The sequence below is a fragment of the Spermophilus citellus genome, assembly GCF_964194105.1.
Source record: "Spermophilus citellus genome assembly, chromosome: 2".
Lineage (NCBI taxonomy): Eukaryota > Metazoa > Chordata > Mammalia > Rodentia > Sciuridae > Spermophilus > Spermophilus citellus.
This window is the reverse complement of record NC_138183.1, coordinates 4,213,334-4,235,000: the sequence shown is the minus strand read 5'-3', so window position 1 is coordinate 4,235,000 and position 21,667 is coordinate 4,213,334. Positions and strand designations below refer to the sequence as shown.

General features: G+C 54.3%; 1 protein-coding gene across 2 annotated transcripts in view; it reads left to right on the top strand.

Annotated features, from left to right (window-relative positions):
* CFAP77 (cilia and flagella associated protein 77) overlaps positions 1–16,783 on the top strand; it is a gene marked incomplete at its 5' end in the record, with an annotated part of 122,095 nt that extends 105,312 nt beyond the window's left edge. For both annotated transcript variants that reach the window (XM_081278718.1, XM_081278717.1), the window contains one exon: positions 14,683–16,783. In XM_081278718.1, the coding sequence (XP_081134844.1) occupies positions 14,683–14,805 (123 nt within the window). In that variant the 3' untranslated portion in view covers positions 14,806–16,783. The remainder of the gene's footprint in view (positions 1–14,682) is intronic.
* Positions 16,784–21,667: the final 4,884 nt, after the last annotated feature.

Here is a 21,667-nt window from a genome sequence, read left to right as displayed (position 1 = left end):
AGAGAACGTCCACTGGGGAGGAAGGAAGACATGGCAGGGGCTCTCTGGCCTCTCCCTTTCCTCTGTTCAAAGAAGTCCTGGGCAGTGATGTCTCCAATAGTGCTCAAGTAGTTTGACCAAAGCCCCATGGCTGGGAGGGTGGAGGGAGGAAGTCACTGTAAGGACGGAGGTCCCAGAGGGCTGCAAGGACAGTGACCCCAGCAGCCTGCCCATCCAGAGTCCTCCAGCCTGGACGCTTTGTGAATTGTCCCATTGCACATCAATACTCTCAGGAACCTGTGTGGCGGGAATGGATAGCCCCATCTCAGGGGCAGGAAGCCCAAGCTCCCTGGCTTACAGCACGTCAAGGTGAAGGCTAGCAAGGGGCCAGTCGGGGATGTGGACTCTGGCTGGCTGCTTCAGGACTTAGGCCCTGGAAGAGCCGATAAATGCTAAGAATGTCCAACTGAGGTCAGAGACCAGTGGGGTTAACTGCAGGCCCCGGGAAGGAAAGTGAGGGTGGTCAGGAGGGAGGCGTTGATGGGCATCCCGAGCGTCGTGCCCGAGCGTCGTGGCAGCCCTGCTCAGGCTGACTTAAGCCCTTGCAATAAACCTCACACTTCCCCTGCCCTGGAAGCGTCAGGCCTTGATGAAAAAACCCAGCACCTTTTAAATTGCAGTTTGGCTCCGCAGCTAGAGAGGAAAGGCGTCATCGATCCCACTCACACTCCGTGTTAAAAGTGGGAGGCAGACCGAGCGGGTAGGGGCTGAGTCTCTGGGCTCAGAAGCCACACAGACTGGCTCCAGGTCCCAGTCTACCTCATGGCTGCCTCTGTGTCAGCATCTGCAGGTCGGTGCCATCACAGAGCAGTGACTGCCGTTGTGCACCCAGAGCGCTTGCCCAGCTGGGCGGAGCTGGAGGAGCGTGGCGCAATGGCAGGATCTGGGTTGGATGAGGCCCTGGCATCTGCTCCCAGAGATGAGTTGTTATCAGACTTGCTGTGCCTAGCGTCCTCTGAGGACAGGTCTCTAATGCAGACTCCAGGACCCCACCTGGGACCTTGATGTAGCAGGTCTGTAATAGCCACCAAACCTGCGCCTTGGGCAAGCAGCTCCCCAGCTCCCTAGGTCAAGGTCAGCTCCACTCTCATAGCTGGGTCTGAAGTATTTATGGGGGTGGGGGTGGGGGGGTGCTCTCCCATTGCTGTGCAGCACCGTGGGGCCTGGGAGAGGAAACGGGCTGTTGGCCTGGGCGCTGCCTGCTATTCAGCCCTCGCTAGTGAACTTCTGTCTCTGTCTGCTTGGGCAGCATGGCTTCAACAGCAAAGAGTAAAGTCTGGAGGCCAGAAGTCCAAGGTCGAGGTGCCTGCACGGTTGGTTGTGATGAGAGCCCTGTTCCCGGCCTGCAGCTGGCTGCCCTCACTGTCCTCACTTGGGGCAGAGGGAGAGGAAAGGAGCCCACTGGTGCCTCCTCATGACCTCATCTGAACCTGACCACCTTCCCAAGCCCCAACCCAGTGCCATCACTGTGGGGGGAGGGCTTTCATGTATGATTCTGGGGGACACAACTCAGTCCATAGCAACGTCTTTCTTAAGTTCAGTCCAAGTTGGCCTCTTTCTACCTCCTACCTCCTGGTTGTGCTTTTGGCCTCTGGAACCCTATAGAATCGCTGCCCTACAAATCCCTGAAGTCAGACTGTTTCTCCATAGGTACCGGGTTCTTGACTGCACCTCAGGGCAGAGTTCTGGGTGTCAGAAGGTGGAGCACAGCCTGGCTGTCACAGCAGGCAGATCCAACGCCATGACCCCGGCCAGTCTCTGCACTCTCCGCCTTTACCCACAGGCATGAAGATCTGTCCATTGAATTGCATTTCCACATATTTTTAAACAAAATTTTGAACATGTGCATGAAAGCTGCCTGAATCATTTAATATAAGACCGGATGTGGAAATTCCCTGCTGAGGGCAGCGAAGCTCTAGCTGAATGTGTGCATCATGAACAGCAAACAGTGGCAGTCAGCAGGTCTTGAAAGCCTGCTCTGGATGCTAGGCACCTGTCAGGGACTCGGAAATGACCCTTGGGGTAGGCAGGATGATCCTCTCTTTGCTAGTGGGAAACTGAGGTTCTGGGTCACACAGCTGGAAAGTGATAGGGCCAAGATTGGAATTCGCATTTGTCCAACTCAAAAACCTGTGTTCCTGATCTTCAAGTGCTAGTGCCATCCCTCTACTGTGGAAAAGACCAAGTTGTCATGGTGGGATGTGCTTCTCCGTGTCCTATGTGGCAAAAAGGAGCAACAGTTAGAATCTGTGTGATTTAGGGACCTGAGGGGTCTCTACACTTGCTTCATATCATCTTTGACTTAAGTAGCTACTGAATATTTTATTTCACATTATGTGCAATGTATTGGGTACCTTCAAATCCCTTGGAAGGAGACAGGGTACAAATACTGAAGAAAATAAAACACCTCTTCCACTTAGAGGTTAAGCTGAGCAAAGCAGATCAGGAGGATCTTCCAGATGCTTGGATCTCAGATGCATTTCTAAGGGCTCTGTCGTTTCATCCCAGACTGCTAACCCAACCATCCATCCATCTATCCATCCATCCATCTATCCATCTATCCATCCATCCATCCATTCATCCATCCATCCATCCATCCATCCATCCATCTATCCATCCATTCATCCATCCATCCATCCATCCATCCATCCATCCATCCATCTATCCATCAATCTATCTTCCCATCTATTCATCCATCCATCCTTTCATCTACCAATCCATCCATCTGTCCATCCATCTGTCCATCCTTTCAATTGTCTATCCATCCATCTGGGCTTCCACGCATCCAAACTTTCATCTATCTATCCATTGTTCCATCTGCCCACCCACCCACCCACCCAATATCCATTTATCCATCCCTCCATCCAACTGTCTATTCACCCACCATCCATCTGTCCATCCATCTGTCCATCCATTTGTCTATCCATTCATCCCTCAAGACCCGTAGAGATCTCCTGTCTGTGACATTTTCCCCAGAACAGTGTCCAGAAAACATCACTGACATCTTTCGTTTCACTGAGGACATTTTGTTGTACTGTTCCCACTTGTGACTGATGGGGTCGGCCTCATCAACCACAGAAAGGCTCCGTTCCCGCCTAAAAGATACCAGAAAGATTCTTGCTGATCATTATTCCATAAGAGAAAGGGGAAGAATGACACCAGCCCCAGCGCAGTGCGCCCCACCCCCACGGGCTGACACCAGACACCCGAGAGTGCCCTGCTGCTGGGCAGTGGTTCAGGAGTCCTCCGCGACCTGCGTGAATAAGTGATGAGGCACTGAGGGGCACTGAGGGGCACTGTGCGAAAGGCGCTGCAAAGGATACCATTTGCAATCGAGCACAAAATCAAAGACTCCGCCAGCTGAGGACCTGTGTGCCACCTGTGAAAGCAGAGTCAGGTGAATTTCCAGAGAAAGTGATTAAGGCCTTCCCACCATCCAAATTCAGCAGCAAAATTTGGAGCTCTGGAGTTGGAAGCTCACCAGGGATCTGGTGTCTCCTGCAGCCCAGTGCTTCATGGGAACAAGCAGTGGAGGTCTCTGAGGGTTGGCTGGTGCTCCTGCTTCCCCAGCAGGCCTTCCTGCGGCTCAGGCCTGTGTGAGCTGGGGAGACACTGATATACAGACATGTAGACCGCCCTGAGATCTGGCAAGCCCCAGCTAATTATCATGCATGCCTGGCTACTTGGTATATTACGTGATATATTGTCAAGTAGCCACGGCACGCACGATGCAGAGAACTGACATGCGGAGCCGACAGCGCCTGGCACTGGGGGGCCTGCTCTCTGGCTCGCACACGGAGGATCCGCCCAGAGGGACCCGTGCACTTGCCGGCACTGCCCTTTGGTAGGTCCACCAGGACTGGAGGTTGGCATCTGTATGTTCAGCTTCTCTTCCTGGGACACTGTAGGGCTCTTGCCCACACACCATCCACACCACGGCCCCCAATGGGGGACACCAACCAGGCAACCCAGATGGCTGGGGCTGTCGCCTTCACAGAGACTCCTCGGAAGGGTCTCCGTGCATGTGTCTCCTTCACTAACTCCTCAGCTTTCACTTGAGCTTAAAGGAAAAGAAAGCCCTGCTCTCCACGGAGATCAGCGTTTACCGTGACCGTCCGCGTCCTTCATTCTAAGTGGAGTGGGCACCCTGCTGGAACACGCCCCTCAGCCAGACTCTCGGGGCCCCTCCCAGAAGAACAGAGTGGAGCAGACGCCCCTCACCAGGGCATGAGAAGAGAGGGACCCCCTTCCTGGCAGCCCCGCTTGTCACTGTGTCTGCTGACAACCCCCATTGACAACAGGCCCGCTGCCGCTGTGGACCTCACTTGTCTCCCATTCACTCCTTGCTCAGACAGTTTTTGAAAGGCGAAAAGTCTGGAAAACACACACTGCCACCCCCGGCCCCTCACACAGAGGGAGAGGGGCATGGCCCGGGCGAGCGGGGCTGCCGAGCCTCCTCACCTGGCCCCATGGTGCACCGCCTCCAATTAAATCAAAATGGTTTGTTTTTAATGGTCTTTTACACTGACAAGTGGGCGATCATTTTGGGCCCACTAGCTGTCAGGGAACCGAGGCAAATCCTCCGTTGATAATGCCCAATGCTTCCAATTAGGAGCCGCGGCCGCTCCTGGCGCGCTAACGATTCCCCAGCCACCCCCCAGGCCCCTCTGGCACGGCTGTTTCTTCTGCCTCCTCCGCCGCAAATTACTGACACAAAACGGAAGGCCCCTCGCCTCCTCCGCCACGCCAGGCCCGGGCCCTGTTGGGTTTAATGAGCCGATGGAAGTTTCGTGGCTCCGGCGCTAAATTCTTTTCTTGTTTGACAGCTGCTCGGCTAAGGCGAGTGTTGACCTTATAAAAGATTTAGTGTTTCTCATTATTTTCTGTCAAGCTTCACAAGTGATGGCTGGGCCGGTATCATTTGCATCCTGGGGTGTGCGCAAAGACAGGGGCTCCGGGGTAGAGACGGGAGTGGGGACTGGGAAGGGGTCTTTCTCTCCTGGTGTTCATTTGGCCTCGGCCGGCAGCTCCCAGCGCCCCATTCTTCCTGGGATGAGAGTTTCAAAGAGAAGTCAAGGTGCAAGGCCCAGATGATGGTGATCCGGAGGCTCCGAATGGAGCCCTGGTGGGGGCGCAGCAGAGAGCCCAGCGCACCCTGAGCTTGGTCACCTCTAGAGCCTGGGGGACCATGGTCCGGCCAGGACAGGTGCTGGGCACAAGGAGCATGCCAGCTAGATTGGAGAGAGGATGGCATTAGGGCGGAGATTTCATGGGGTGCCCACACTTTCCTTATAGGCCCAGCTAAAGCTGCCACTGGCAAGCTGACCCCCCTCCCGACTCTGCACCCCAAACAAGGATGGAATGGTTTTAAAAAGCCGAACCATTTAAAGAAAAATAAATGGTGCATATGACTCTCCCTTGAGATTGACGACGGGAGCATTTGTTAGGGCTTATTCTGTTCCGGCACCCATGCCAAATTGGGGCTTCTCTCTCACTAACAAGGCTCCAGGGAGCCCCAGCTGGTGCCTTTGTCAGCCCCCTGCTGGCCTCCCCGTCTCTCCTTAATCTCTCTGCTCTTCCTTGGCTGCTGCCTACCCACTGGCCATACCAGGTGCAGGTGACCTGAGGCTGCCTAGAGAGAGAGGCAGGATCTGTATTCAACATTGCTCCCACAGAAGGCCGGTTTCATCTCTTAAAGCAAAACCATGGCACTCTCCCTGCCCTGTGCCCATGGCAGACCTTGTTAATCAATCACCGCATACTTTTTCATGAGCCTAGACTCAGCCTTGGAACATTTTGTATCAGAATGTGGCCATCGAGCACGGCCAGACCACACTCTGTCTCTGGCCCAAGATGTTTATATAAAAGGAAATAAAACACAGCACACTAAAGTAAAACAGATAAATTGGACTTCACCATAGTTCAAAACTTCCATACTCTCAATGACACCATGAAGAAAGTAGAAAGAAAGCCTGCAGAATGGGGAAAAGGACTTGAAGATCTTAGGTCTGATAGAAAACTCGTACTCATGGATATATGAGTTATCTTACAACTCAGTGATAAATATAAGTCAGTTAATTTCAAAATGTACAAATGATCTGAATAGACATTATTCCAAAGATGATAAAGAAGCTGCCAATAAAATACATGACAAGGTGCTCAGCAGTATCAGTCAACAGGGAACACCCATCAACACCACGGGAGCGAGCGCTGTACACACGACGACAGCTGCAAGGAAGACGCGGTACCCCTGGCTGGCAAGGTCGCAGAAACCGGAGCTCTCCTGTGTTGCTGGTGGAAATAAGAACCCAGACAACCACTTTGAAGCCACTCTGGCAGTTCCCCAAGGCCAGGAAGCGCCCCCTTCGGCCCAGCAATTCTACTCGCAGGTACACACTCAGGATAAGTGAAAACACACCCACAGGAAAGCTCATCCACGGCGAACCTCGTGGCCCTGTTCATAATGGCACAGAACAGAAATGACTCACGACCATCTGCCGATAGAGGGATAAAGAAACGTGGACTTCGTACAACCAGCTATTATGGGGCCATAGAAAGGAACACGGTGCCAATCCATGCCACAAGCTGGAGGAACCCTGAAAACATTTGCTAGGTGAGAGAAGCCCGTCGCAGACGGCCACGATGCTGGACTCCGTGTACATGAGATGTACAAAACCAAAATCCACAGAAACGGAAGTAGACTGGTGACAACTAGGGCTGCTGGAGGGGGAGCCGAGTGACTGTCAATGGCAGGAGGTTTCTTTGGGGGGTGAGGAAAATATGCTAACTTAGGTTGTGGTTGTGGTCGTACAAATGATGAATATACTGGAATCTTGGTTTATGGTATATGCATTACATGTTAATCAAGATGTTAACAAGAAAAATCAGGTCACTTGAAAAATCACCAGCGCTCATGGCCACCCAGGCCCTGTCTTTGGAGGCTGCAACAGGGTCACGATTGACCTCTGTGATGTGGTTGCACATGATGGGGGGTTCTGGTGTGCCCTCGGCTCCCCACAATTTCTCTTTTTTTTTTTAGAGAGAGAGAGTGTGAGAGAGAGAGAGAGAGAGAGAGAGAGAGAGAGAGAGAGAATCTTTAATATTTATTTTTTAGTTTTTGGTGGACACAACATCTTTGTTGGTATGTGGTGCTGAGGATCGAACCCGGGCCACACGCATGCCAGGCGAGCGCGCTACCGCTTGAGCCACATCCCCAGCCCTCCCCACAATTTCTCCTGCCTCCCCATTACCTGGGCCTGTCCAACTCAGAAGCCAGAGCAGCAGCTGGTGCGCCCCCAGGTGCGTGGACGTCCAGGGGCAGCCTGCCTGGTGTTAGCCACCCGCCTGAAGCAGCACTTGCACCAAGCATGCTGACGTCCACACTGCTGAATGACTGAAGGGCAATGGGATGATTTCTGGAAACAGCAAATTAAGTCCCATCTTCAAACACACCAATTCCCATGTCTTCTTCTGCCCCAGTTAAGTCAGTGAACACAGACCCGGCTCTTGTTCATGCTTTGCTGTTTAGCAGCTGGGCCTCCCTGGGCTGGTGTCTTGACCTTCCTGAGCTTTAGTCACCTGTTCTGAGACATGAAGGTGGGCCCCCTTTGGCCCCAGCATCAGAGGGTGTTGCTCCCCTCTCCGCTGACACAGCTGACCAAGGTGGGCACAGGTGTGGTTTTAGAGCCAACCCTCAGCCTTGTGGGGAGACAGGAAGTTTGTTTTCACAGCCTGGGTTTGGATGTTCTTTGAAGTCACAGCATGTGTCAGCAGGGAGGGTCAGACTCTGTGTCCTTGCTCCATCTATTTTTGGACCACAGAGAAATTAGAGCCAGTAGCAGAATAACAATTTCGGGGACCAGATGTCTCAGGAGAGATTGTTACCCTCATTAATTACTTAGACTACAACCTGCTACATCAGAGCCGAGGACCCAGTCTGCTCTCCAAAGAGGCCTTGCGTGGATCTGTGTTCTGCTGGGGCCTCTGACCTCCAGCTGCCCCGAACTTGACAGAAATTACTGACCTGGGACTGATCCATAATTTCCAAGTGCCTCTCATTAGAGGAGACAGCCTCTCAATCTCTTTGCAGCAAAATTTCTCTCCCAGTCACCTGAGCAGTTGTCACTTAAAAAAAACTAAACTAAAATCTCTGTGGCTGTCATTTTTTTTCCCCTAAGCTCTTTGGCAGATTTATTTCTTACTTAAAAAAAAAAAAAAGAGAGAGAAAGAAAGAAAGAAAAAGAAAAAACTCTGGGTATTTCCCCTCCAAGGCTTTCTTTGGCTTCCTCGGTCCCCAGACATGTCTGAGGAAGGCTTGGTGTTGGGGGACCATCGCGTGACTAAAGAGAGGGGACCGAGAGACAGCTGGCCCCGCGTGGGGTGGGGTCAGAGGTGGGTTTGGGCCCCCTGGCCATTGTGTGTGACCCTCACACCTTGTCTCTGGCAGACACAAGGGCTGACCCCATGAGGAGGCTCGAGGGCAAACCACTGGGCCCTCCTCTGGGAGCCCACGGCTGTGGCCAGAAGTCCCCACCTGCAGCAGAGGCCTCGAGCTTCAGGAAGACAAGGTGAAATGCATCTCACCTGTTAGCAAGCAGCCCAGAGCTGCCCACCTGGCAAAGCCCCTGCCTCGGGCAGGGGGAGGATGGCGCTGCCCGCCCCCAGCGTGAGCTCCAGGTCCTGGGTGTTTTCCGGGGCGTTGGGGTCTGCCGGCCAGGGAGGGACCATCAGGAAGGAGGGGGATGCCAGCCTCCAGCAAGTGAGTCAGCTGTGGGGGGCCGGGCGGGGCTTCCTCCTGCTCCCCCACCTGCTCGTAGTCGGGACCCCCACCTGTTTTCCTGTCAGCAAGAGGGACAGGCCGTGGCCCTCGGCTCAGCCCCTCCATCCCAGACACCAGGCCAGGCACCACCCTGTGCCTGCCTTTCTGTCTAAGGAGACCTCTGCAGGGGCTGCCCACGTAGGAAGTGTCCCATGAGGCACCCGTGGCCTCCTGCTTCCAATCCATGTGACTTCTGTGACTCTATTTTTACACAAATTTGTGTTTTTGAGACTTGTGATTGTTCAGATAAACCTGGAACAACACAGAACCCTGGACGGAACCCTGCCCACCGCAGCTGCTGGCCACACTGGGCTAGCAGGCCCTGGCAATGGCCACTGTGACTGAGGAGCGGAAGTTGGCATGTGGGGCTCCCTTGCTGAACGGAGCCTCCCTGGTGTGTCTGGTGCAGCTGCCCAGTGTCCCCCCGGGCTCACTGCCCTCTTTACCCCCCCCCCCCGTGGGCCTCCCTCTCTACTGACGCTCTCCCCAGGACCCGTCAAGCCACCTTTCCCTTCCCCGTCCTTCCAGGCTGCGTTCAAGTCCCACCTGGCCTCACAAGCCACGCCTGACCTCCTGAGGCCAGGTGGACATCCCTTCACTCCTTTGCCCACCCATCGGCCTTATGGAAACACCTGTCTGATGCCGGGGGCCCTGAGCCAGGTGCTGGGGGTCCCTCCCAGAGCAGGCAGGAGCAGACTCTGCCTCACAGAACTCCAGGGCTGCATGTGCTCACTTGAGCCCCATCTCCAGTGAGTTAAGACCACAGGATCCCAGTGCGGATGGGATTCATCCACATCCGAGACCCAGGTGGCATGCTGCCTCCCTGACCCAGTCAGCGCAGTGCTGCTGAGAAGGAAGCGGGCGATGCCTGAGGGCAGCCTCCCACACCCCAAACGCCACTTTCCTGTCTCGGGACGTGGATGAATGAAGTGAGGTCCTGGGCTCAACCCCCAGCACACACAGGAAAAAGCCAGGCTGCTCCCCTCTCTGCCTCCCCTTGGCCCCCCGTCCCCCATACCCGCTTGCTTTCAGTTCCCTGAATCTGCCCACTTCCTCCCACTCAGGGCTTTGGTTGGTGCCCACTGCCTGGGACGCCCCCAACCCTGTCCTCCACCCTCCCTGGAGGCCTTGCCTGCCCCACAGACTTCCATTTCCCCACCCGGGATCTATTTGGTAGCTGTTTCCTAACAGCCTTTCAACAACAGTGCCCTTGAGGACATCTTGCGTGACTTCGCATGGGCCCCCATTTTCTCTCTGGTCTGTCTCCAGGGCACTGCGCGGTGGAGGTGCTCTGTCCCTCGGTGTGCCCCGCTCCCGCTCCAACAGGACCAGCGCCTTCCAGTCAGGCAGGGCACCGCCTGCCGGGGCTGCGGCATCACCTGGTATTTACCTCCCTTGGCCTCAGAGCAAGGCAGCTTCACTCGGCAAGCCTGTCTCCTGCCGGAGCCGTTACAATTTCTTAGCTCCAGGCGGAGACAGCCCGCAGATGGCTTAATTTAGCAGCATCTCGGAAGGAATTCCTTACTCCAGCTCTTCATCCTCGGACTCCGGGGGGCCGGGGGTCATGACCGCACCGGGGCTCCAGGCCTGATTTGTGCTGAGGCTCCTCACGTGTGGCTGAGCTGCTCTTTTCAGAGGGAGAGTGTGCGCAAGGGACGGAGCCAGGACCTCGCTGTCTGTGGCTTCCCCGACTCCGTCAAGGAGCACCTTAAGAGGCAGGCCAGCCTAGTGCCAAAGAGCTCAGGCCTGGCGTCCTGCCCCCTGGTTCAGTCTGTGAAACCCAGGGCATGTGATGGAGACTTCCAGGGCCTCTGTTGTCCCATCTGCCAAACGGAGCCAGGGGTGGTGCCACCCTCGTCAGGAGGTCCCAAGGCTGGCGTGAGATAGACAGGCCATAGCCTGGTGCCCAGTGCATCTGTACTCACGCTGCATGGCTGTGACAAGGAGTAGCTGCAGGTGCCCGTTCTGGGCCTCCGAGGCCACTTTTGCAGCAGCACCTGCCGGAGGATGCTTTCTGAGGGCTGACTGTCCCTCTCCACAGACGACTGGTTTGGGATTTGGGGATTCCATGGCTGCAGCATCCCCTTTCCTCTCCCAAGGGCCCACCCGCAGAGGCTTCTGCTTGAGTAGGCTTCCAGGAGAGCCCCCAGTCTGGCTGCTGAGTGAGTGCAGGGCCGTCAGGGGGCTGCATTTCCCCCCAGAAGTTTCCTAACAAATTGCCATGAACTTTGGTAGCTTAAAACAATTTACTCTCACAGTTTGGAGGACAGAAGTTTACAGCCGGGATGTGGGCAGGCCTATACCCACTCTGAGGGTTCCAGGGCTGCCTCCTTCAGCCTCGGGAGGCTCCTGGGCCAAGGCCCTGCACCCCCGGGCTCCACCTTCACCTGACCTCCTCTGTGTCTTCTGTCTCTTCAAAGACCCTTGTCCCCTTAGTAACCCAGAATGATCTCATCCTGAGATCCTTCACTTAATACACCTGCAACGAGATCTTTCCAAATAAGGTCACATTTGTCCATTGTAGGGACATTGGTCAACCCAGTCTGAAGGCCAAGGAGAGCTGTGGGCGGGGGTAGCAGAGACATGGATCACAAAGGGCTGCGACACGTGGGAGCATGGAGAAGAAAGTGGTTGCCAGGGCGTGGGGGGGGGGACACTGCTCAATGGGGATCAAGTTTCAGTTATGCAAGGGGCTGGGGATGTGGCTCAAGCGGTAGCGCGCTCGCCTGGCATGCGTGCGGCCCGGGTTCGATCCTCAGCACCACATACCAACAAAGATGTTGTGTCCGCCGAGAACTAAAAAATAAATATTAAAAAAATTCTCTCTCTCTCTCTCTCTCTCTCTCTCTCTCTCTCTCTCTCTCTCCTCTCTCTCTCTCTCCTCTCTCACTCTCTCTTAAAAAAAAATTTCAGTTATGCAAAATGAACAAGTTCTGGGGCTCTGGGTGACATTGTGCCTGTAATCAATGACATAAGTGTGCATATACATTATGCATCTAAAATTTGCTAAGAAGGTAAATTTCATGTTAACTATTCTTACCAAAAGAATGGAACTTTAAAAGATAACTCTTCTTACCAAAAACAAAAACCAACATGGTAAAGGAGACTTGGGGCAGCAATGAACATTTGCATCGCCCTGGCTGCGAGACGGTCTCCCAGGGACTTGCGCATGTCCACACTCCAACCACACACTGTGACGGGCACAGCTTGTATGTCAAGTATACCCCAATAAGGTTGTTAAAGTTTTTAAAATTTTCACATTTATTTATTTTTGATACTAGGGATTGAATCTAGGGATCCTTTACCACTGAGCTACATCCAAAGCCCCTTTTTTCAATCTTTTATTTTGAGACAGGGTCTTGCTAAGTTGCTGAGGCTGGCCTAGAACTTGCAATCCTGAGTCACTGGGACTACAGAGGTGCATCACCATGCCCAGCTACTAAAAGTATTTTAGGGGCTGGTGTTGTAGCTCAGTGGTTGAGCACCTACCTCACACATGTGAGGCACTGGGTTCAATCCTCTGCACCACATAAAAATAAAGATATTGTGTCCATCTATAACTAAAAAAAAAATTAAGTTTTTTAAAGATGGGGCTGGGGTTGTGGCTCAGTGGTAGAGTGCTCACCTAGCATGCACAAGGCACTGAGTTCGATCCTCAACACCACATATATTTAAAATAAAGATATTGTGTCCACCTAAAACTTAAGAATAAATATTTTTTAAAAAGTTTTTAAAGAAAAAATTATTATTTTGACAGTGACGATGTAACAAAATTGGAAATTATTTTGACATAATGTTAAGTTTTTTATAAAACCATATGTAAGTCGTCACATAATTTATTCATTTAGTTTTGCAGGACTGGGGGCTGAAGTCAGGGTGCTCCACCCTGAGCAGGTGGACATCAGGTGTCTGGGGAAGGGCCTGCCCTGGTGGACTCTCGAGTTTTGGGGTTGGGCTCTTCTGAAGCTTGAGACCAGGGCTGAGGCCAGAATGCTGCCACAGGGGTCCCTACAGGGACTTGCACAGGCCACAAACCTGAAGCAGCCTGCACTTTTTTGGACACAAGGACCTGTGGGCGCCTTCTCTTTTTTTCCAGAAGAAGTGGGGTCCACATAGGACAGGGAGTGAAGAGCAAGGCCACTCCAGGAATAGCCAGATCTACTCACCACCCTCTGATTCCGTGGGTTCCCAACAAGCTCCCGTGACCCCACCTCCTTTTCACCTGTGGTCAAGGAACAGGGAGCACCCCAGACAGCACCAGCAGTAGCTGCAGCAGAATGTTCTGGAAAGAACCCAAAACTCCCCCAAGAAGAAACCGAAAGACTCTAGAGGAGCGGGAGGAGGCTAACAGAGTTTTTCTACCACCAATTTCCTGTGGGGCAACCTTGACCCAAACCCTGCTCTGAGCCTCCGTTCTTGTCGGTAAACCAGCGCCCGTGACCCGACTCAGGCTCTGCCTTGCACGGAGCACAGAGACTTCCCTCTACAAGTTCTGTCTTCTCCCTTTTCGTATTTCTTTCTCACTTTGTCATGTTAAGGCTGCTGGCTAGACGTAGGCCGAGCTGGCCACCCCTCAGGGAGCCAACGGTGCCCTGGATGCTTGACGAGAACCTGTAGCTGCTGGGGACATGGCTCCTGCTTTATCCTGCAGCCACCATGGGCTCTCAGCTGCCCTGCAAATCCAAAGGGAACCACCTCGCTGGCCCTCCACCCAGTCACCATGTCCCCCGATGAACCCTGGGGAACTTGAGCCCTGCTGAGCCTAGGCCAGCAGGGGTACTTCCCCTGTGTCTGGGGAGCCCCTGCACCTCCTTGGATCCCACCCACCCCTTAAGCACCTCTTCTCCAGGGATGCCTCCCTGGCTCCAAGGCCTGGTCTTGCCACTACGGTGGATGCCCTCTCTCCTTGAGCTGGACTCTCAGCTCCTGAGGGTGGGGCGGGTCTCCCTCACCTGCGGCTGTCTGTCCCCATCCTGGTGTGGAGCCGCGCTCAACAGACAGGAGTGCGTGGAGGGGCGACGAGGGGACAATGAGAAGACGCTTAAGCGGACAGCGAACCCACGCCCTTTCTCCTCTGCCTCCTTTGGGTCATCCAGGGCAGAAGTGCCACTTAGGGGGTGTTGTGCTCAGTTAATGGGTGGGATCTCCTACACTAGGAGGTGAGGCTGCCCAGTGGACAACTGGCGGGCGGCAGGAGGGGTTCTCACCCAGCACCCTCCCTCCTTCCCTTCCCTCCTGCCTCCTTAGTACCTTCCTCAGCCTCCAAGCAGCCGAGCTCACAGGGGTGCTCCATCATGCCCAGCTGGCTGCATTTCTCCAGAGGAGAGGGCAGGCCAAGGACGGCTGCTAACTGGTGCTGGGGACGGGGAAGCTGGGCAAGCTCTACTACTGTCACACCCCAGCCCCTGATGGCATGAAGTCTCGACTGCAGAGGTTGCCACTTTTTGGATCTGTCTCCATGGCGTGTTTCCCCCCAGAAGGGCAAGGTGGTACTCTTGAACTGTGACCCTGAAGCTGTCAATGGCAGGGCCCTGATCACACAGGCAGGAGGGGAGAGAGACCGCATTCCCGGGAGGGACAGCTCTTAATGGTGGGAAATCAGCATGTCAGGACAGCACTACTGCTAGGTCCCATCACATGGTGGCTCCACTCATGGGTGACAGGGACTCTGCATGGTCTTCCCCAGCCACGAGGGGGACCTGAGACACGGCGGTCCTCTCCCCCTGGGGTCTCCTGCTCCTTGCCTTCTCAGGAGCAGGGTGGACAGGTGGAGGAGGGGAGCGCCCCGAAGGAGCCTCCCCACTGTTCTTCCCCTCTGTCTGCAGGTGGGCCGCCATCTTGACACCTTCCCCACCGAGGCTGATCGCCAGAGAGCACTCAGAGCCCAGCGGGAAGAATACGCAGTGCGCCAGGGGACCCTGCGCCTGGGCAACTACACCCACCCCTAGGCCCTGGCCTGCCTGGAGAAGCCCGTCGCAGTGGAGCCCCCCGAGGACTCGGCTCTCTCGCCAACCCCAGTGCGACCCTCCTCCCCGTCTCGGTTTCTGCTGGGCAAAGACCCAGTCAGGCCTTAGCTTGATATTTTTGGCCAGGCCCCCGCTTTAGGTTAGCCAATACCAGCCCTGCCTACCCCAGTGACCCTTGGCCTGGGGACTCCTCCTCCCCAGGCTCACCCTGCTTCTCTGCAAGCTCTCCCCTGACCCCTTGAACCCCAATTATAAAGCAGTTTCTAAAAATCCAGGCTCAGGGTCGATCCTACGACTCTGCCCATTAGGCATCAAGAACCACCTGTGTTTCCTGCAGAAAGCGTGACAGTGACGTGCTTTGAAAGCTCTCATTCCATATTCCAAACATGAGTTTTAATTGCTCTTTTTGGGATGCCTGGTGTCTCGCCACAGCAGAATAATCTCTCTGGGACCTCTGACAGCAGGCAGAGCTGATGGTTCATTACTTGGACAGCCCCCACCCCTCGGCTCAGGGCCCCGTCAATCAGACAGGCCAGGCTAGACTTCCCACCCAGCCTGCCTGGGGTGTGGACCCCTCCCGAGAAGGAGAGAGGCTGCCAGGCCAGTGGGACTTCTCAGGCAAACTTCTGGGTGCTTCTTAATTCAATTTTCTGCAGGTTCTTTGGCTTCTTCTCACAAATTATATGCTGATCTGTTTTAAATTTAAAGGCTGTCTGTCCTCTCTCTCCCTCAAGTCCCTGGGTGTAAGCCAATAAACCCTGAAGTAGTGAGCCACCGATATGAGACTCACCCGGAGTCAGTGTGGCTGCCGGAGACACTCCAAGGTTCACTAACCTCCAAGACATACCCCGCACCCGTCCAGAGTCAGGCAAGACTTGGAGCTTTACACTCCCTTTCTACCCTGGGGGCTCCCAAAGGCCGATATTCACCTGGACTTCTCCCCGGACTCCTAGACTCTCCACCCGGCTGCCCACCTGCCACCTGCATGTGGTGCCTGGCATTCCGCTCTAACCCAAACACAAGACTCCATCTTCCCACCAAGCCCGCCTCCTCGTCTGCCTCTCCCGTGTCATGAGACCCATCCACCCAGCTGCTGCGGCCCAAACTGCACCATTCTGTTCCCTGGCGCCTGAGCCTGTCACCATGACCTGCCCAACCCTACCCTGGGCCAGCCACGGCTTTCCACCTCACTGCACCAGCTTGAGGCAGCACCCTGGTCCTCTCTCTGGAGGATCCCAGCCACCTCCCTGCTTCCTGGCCCACGGCGCAGCCCCTTCCATCACTCCTGAGAGAAAGCCACAATCCGCTGGCAGGAGAGCCGCGGCCCACCCCTCAGGCTCCCCTCCCACCGTGGCCACTGGCTCACGCCTGCCTTGGCTCCTGCGCTTTGTGCTCCTTTTCCTCTCTGCCTGCAGGCCTGAGCCCCAACTGTCACTTGCCTCCTGCTTGTCATTCAGAGCTTAGCTGCACCCCTCCTCAAAGGCCTTTCTCGGAAGAGCCCCAGGTGAATTCCGCAGCCTGTTTTATTCTCTGCAGAGCCGTGACCTGCTCCTCTTTCCCTCTAGGAGGGAAGCACCGACCCCCCCACCCACACCGTAGCCCACCAGAAGCCAGTTCACACAGATGCCCCTGCCTCAGCAGGGCCTGATGGACCCCACCCACCCATGAGCCTGGACCCCTTCCTCAGCACCATGGAGACAACGTCCTCACTCATTTCACAGTCCTGGGGTGGAACCCAGGGGTGCTCTACCCCAAGCTACAATCCCAGTCCTTCTTTATTTTGAGACAGGGTCTGACTAAAATTGCCCAGGCTGGCCTTAAACTCTTGATCCTCCTGCCTCAGCCTCCTGAGTTGCTGGGATCCCAGGTGGCACTACCATGCCTGGCACACCCTCACTCATTTGGCCCAAGCTGCCCTTGACTCACTGAGCAACCAAGTCTGGCAGAGGAGAGCCCAGGCAGTACCACGCCACCACTGTCAAGAGCACGGGTTCAGCTCCACCAAATACTTTCTGCAGGACCTTGAGCAAGACCCCTAACCTCTGTGCCTTATCTGTGAGCCAGGAGCTCGACTGTCATAGGACATTTCTTCAAGGTACATTAGATAACGATGGCTTTAAATAAAGTATATAACGTGATTGGCACAGAGTCTGGCACTTTTAAGCTACAAGTAAATGCAACTTTTAATTTCTTTTTACCAAAGCACACTGGGAAGGCGCAGGCACCAGAGTCCTGTGGGTGACAGGGGACAAGGGCAGGATGTTCAGAAGGACAGGTTGCTCTGAAATTCCCTGTGGTGGGGGTGGGGTGGGGGGTTGGGGGACACATCAGGGGACAGAAGTTTGCCAAAGGACCCAGAATTGAACTCGCTGCTCCAAAGGGTGAGGCCAGCCCCTCCCTGGCTGCAAGAGATGACCACCTGCAAGTGGCCCTGTCAGGCCTGCTTTTCCAAGGCCTGTCCAAGCACAAGCTCAGCCCCCAGCGCTCCAGGACTCTGGCTGGTTTATCCCACCACTTGCCCCATGCTGCTGCAGATGCCGGGCAGCTCTTGGAGTGCACAGCCCAGGCCCTCCCGCCAGGCCCCCAGCACTCTCTCCGGAGAGCCTCTCGGCTCCTTGTCCTACAGCACCACCCGCTGGCGTGCTTGAGTCAGCGACAGCAGAGGTTCCTAATCTTTCCGCCCTGCGTCCCTCTCTCCCTCAGGGCTTGGTTCTTCCCTCATTGTTAATTTCTGAACCCACACAAAGCCCCAGGTCTGACCCACCCTCCTGGGTACCCCGTATCTTCAGCGGAGCCCCTGTCCTCACCTGAACCAGGCTTGGGGGAGGAGGTGCAACTACCTGCCCTTCTGAACCGGGCTAGTCCGGAAGGTTCCAGCTTGAGGGGCCTTGGGATTCATCCTGTTGACCTCCTCCACTACCACCACCCAATTTCACAGACTCTCTCGAAAGGGAGTCTGCTGGAGGGAGGCTGACACGTTGCCACAGGCCAGGGACAACCACTGTGTGTTCCAGTCTGTCCCCCAGTCTCCTCTAAAGATGCACAAATGTGGGGAGGGCTTGGCTTTGCAACCCAAGTCCTCCTAATCACTGCCAGCAAACACCACGTGAGGATGGGCATCACAGGGACGGCCCTGTGCCCCTGTTTTGGCTGATTTCCCCACTGGTTGACATTCGGGAGCATTCTACCTCTGGTTAGGTTTCTTGGCAATGCACCACTAACCAGAGACTGTGTGTACTGTCTGCAAAAGACACAGGGAGACGGCTGATCTGGACCTTCCTCTGCTCTGCTTGAAATTCTTTGAAGTCCCCTCTGAGGTGGGAGGGACCTCTGGTGTACACCTGGCAGGAGAGGGGAGCAGAAGCAGGCTGGGATGCAAGATGGAGATGGAGCCTTGGAAGACAGGATTCACCAGGACAGAAGGGCCCTTCAGACCACCTAGACCCACAGGAGAAGAGGGCTGCAGAGCCTTCTACCAGCAGGACCAGGGCCAGAACAGAGCTCCTGGGCCGAGGGCCCAGCTTTCTTCCATGCTGACACCACCGGCTTAGGTCTACTTCCAGATTTATAAACCAGAGCCGGGTTCATACCCAGAAAATTCATAACTACAGGCCACCATGCAGGCTTCAGGTATGTTTTTAAAGCAAATCACTTCCTGAACCATCTTCCTGAACCCAGAAGAAAGGAGGGGGTCAGGGGCTTCTGGAGGCTGACCGCTGTGAAGGATTCTCAGCAGGACTAGTGGCCCCTGGGCATGTTAGCTACCTTCCTGGCAGGGACTCCTAGAAGCTGGAAGAGAAAGTAGCCAAGATCCAATCCCACCCAGGAGGTCCTGAGTCCAGAGAGAGTCTGCCTTCTTGATTCACTATCCTAGCACCCAGCTAGTGCCGCCTTGGAAACAGCAGATGGTAGAGACCAGACTGCCTCTATGGCAGGTCCATGCTCCATACTGAGGTGGACCTGCACTGCAGCTGGGCAGGTCTGCGTCTCCAGCCAAGAACTTTCTTTTGCATTTATTCTTATAGACCAAAACTGTTTTTCTGCCTTTCTTTTTCTTTGGGAAACCTTTTGATGCTTGGAATCATCATTAAGGGTTGGGGGGCGGGGGACTAGGCTGGCTTTTTATACAGGTTCCTAGAACTGAATGCAGGAAAATTACAAACTTGAATCTGGAAATGGAAAATTATCTAGAAAAATTTTGGGGAGGGGAGCTGGGGAACAAACCCAGAGCCTCAGGCATGCTGGGGGAGTACTGTCCCACTGACCACACTCCGCACAATGAAGGAGATTCACCCGATGGGCACCACTGCATTCTGTGGGCTCCAGCGGGGTGGGTCTTCCCTGCCACACTCTCCATGACTTGCAAGCATCTAGCATGAAGCACAGGACAGCAAGCTCAGCGGGAAAGAAGAGAGGGAGGGAGCAGGGAGAGCTAGAGAGAAGATGGGAGGAACTGGGAAGAAAACCAGAAAATGTTCTTTCCCGCTTTCGGGAGTGCCATGGGGTTTTGACCTAAAAAGACACAAAAGGTCGTGAACACCCTGGCCTTGAGGCCTACTCTCTTTTCAGATCCTTGCCCAACCCATTAGCTGTCAAAGCAGAGAGAGGCTGGCACCCGGGCCTGGTGTCACCTCAATCCTCAGTCCAATCCTCATAGTTAGGGACACCGACCACTGAAGGAAAGTCTCCAGCTATGACTAGTAGTAGCGTAACATGATTTGCATGACTACCCTTCCCCAGGATCCAGGCCACGTATGAAGTCACCTGGGCAACATCGTCCCACTATGCAGCTGGAAGAGATGGTTCAGTGGTTTGCTTTAAAAGCAAATACATAAAGCTGGCACAGTGGTACTCCTGTCATCCCAGCCACTAGGGAGGCTGAGGCAGGAGGATGGAAAGTTCAAGGCCAGCCTGGGCAAATTATAGTGAGACCCTGTCTCAAGATAAAAATAAATAAGTAAATAAAAAGGCTGGGGATGTCAATAGTGGTAAAGCACCTGAGTTCAATCCCCCAAATTGAAATTAAAAATAAGTGTGACTTCAGCCAGGTACAGAGACAACTCAAGAAACTGAGGCAGGAGGATTGCAAATTTGAGATCAGTGAGACCCTGTGACAACATTCAAAGGGGGCTGGGGTGCAGCTCCATGAGAGAGCACCGCTGGGTTCAGTCCCCATTTCCACCTACGCCAACAAAACAACAACAACAACAACTTTTCAGGAACAAAATTTGCCTGAGGTGTAAAATTCAAGGGATTTCCAAACAAACTCAGTAATTAACATTTCTGATAACAATATTTTTAAACCAAACATTTAAAGCCCAGGAGGGACAAGAATATCAACATTTAAAAAAAAAAGATTTGCTGCACTTACCAAGTCCTAGATTCCAGAATCAGGGCTCTAGTTCATCCCCAGCCCCACATGCTGCCCTAGACCAGCTGCCCGCGTGCCACGTTCTCATGTGAGCAGAACCCTCAGGGTCATTCTCAAGAGCGCTGGGCATAGCTCTCATGGCGGGTGGCTCTGTCTGCTGAGTCAGATGAACAAAACCGGCAAAAGCAACCCTTCCTCCAGCCCCAGGGTTGAGCAGGGTTGGGGAGAGAGGAAGGCAGGGCTGGGTTCTGAGGGTGCTGATGGGAGCCTTGACCCAGCCTGAAGCCCGTGCTCTCCCAGGGCCATCCCTCACCCAAAGTCAAGTCCAAGCCAAGAGCCTAGAGAAGGATGTGGATTCTACAGCTGGCTCCTGATGCTGATGCTGTGTACTAAGGGGAATGCTGGGGTCCTGGCTGGCAGGAGAGAGGGGCTGACCAGAGCCTTCTAAGGACTTGCCAGTGAGTGTGCCTGCCCCATCCCTCTAGGGCTCTGGGTCCAGAAGTGCTAAGTGTTTTAAAAGAAAACAATCTCAAGGGACTGGGCAAGGAGGAACTGTAATCTGACGCAAGAGATTCCAAGAGGAGGTGGGAATTGGCTGTACAGGGTCTGGGGTCTTGAAAGGATGCTCAGGACAGGGAATATGGGTGCTGGAGTGGCAGTTCTGGGGCCTAGGTTAAGATTGAGTGGTCCTAAGAGCCTGGCCCTGGAAGTGCCCTGGTCACACTCATTTTCTTCTTTCCCTTGAGGTCTCCAAGCCCGTCTCCCAGGCCCGTGGGGAGGAGACCGAGAACTGCTGAGAGCAGTAGGCTGGGGAGAGAGACCTGCCTCCCACTGTATCAGTGGGGGCTCAGAGAAGTTGGGCAATTTGCCAAGGTTTACACCCAGCTCCTCCTAGTCCTGATACCCCTCCTTACCAGCTAGGCTTCTTTGCCAAAGGGTGGGGCTGATCAGGAGCTCCTGGACATGTAGTAAAACACCAGGTCCTGGGCTCCATTCCAGGTGAGCATGAGCCCAGGTGAGCACACACAAACCTCTCAGCTACGGACAGGCTAAGATGCAGGGCCCACCCAGATGATGGAGGAGGAAGGAGGTACCTCAGTGGATCTGGACATCTCTGAATAGGAATAAAACCATGTTAGTGAGAGGAAGCTAAATCCTAAATTCCAAATGAAATAAATTGCATAGTGCATTTATATTATAATAGACATTAATAATTCAATACTAATGATAGTATATGTGGTCTGTTAAATATTCTTACGCCTTCAAAAAGCACAGAGAAGTTGGCCAGGGCTGTTAGGAAGTTGGGGTTACAGAGTTCTTTTCCACCCCAGAGGTTCCAGCCAGCTCCCCACCCCCAAGCCCCACCCTCCCTGTTCCCATCAAGTGGCAGCGGCTGCCTAGGTTTTACTGTGGCTGGGTCAGGGATCCAGACCACAGCCTAAGACCCAGAGGCCAGAAGGATCCGGTGTGTCC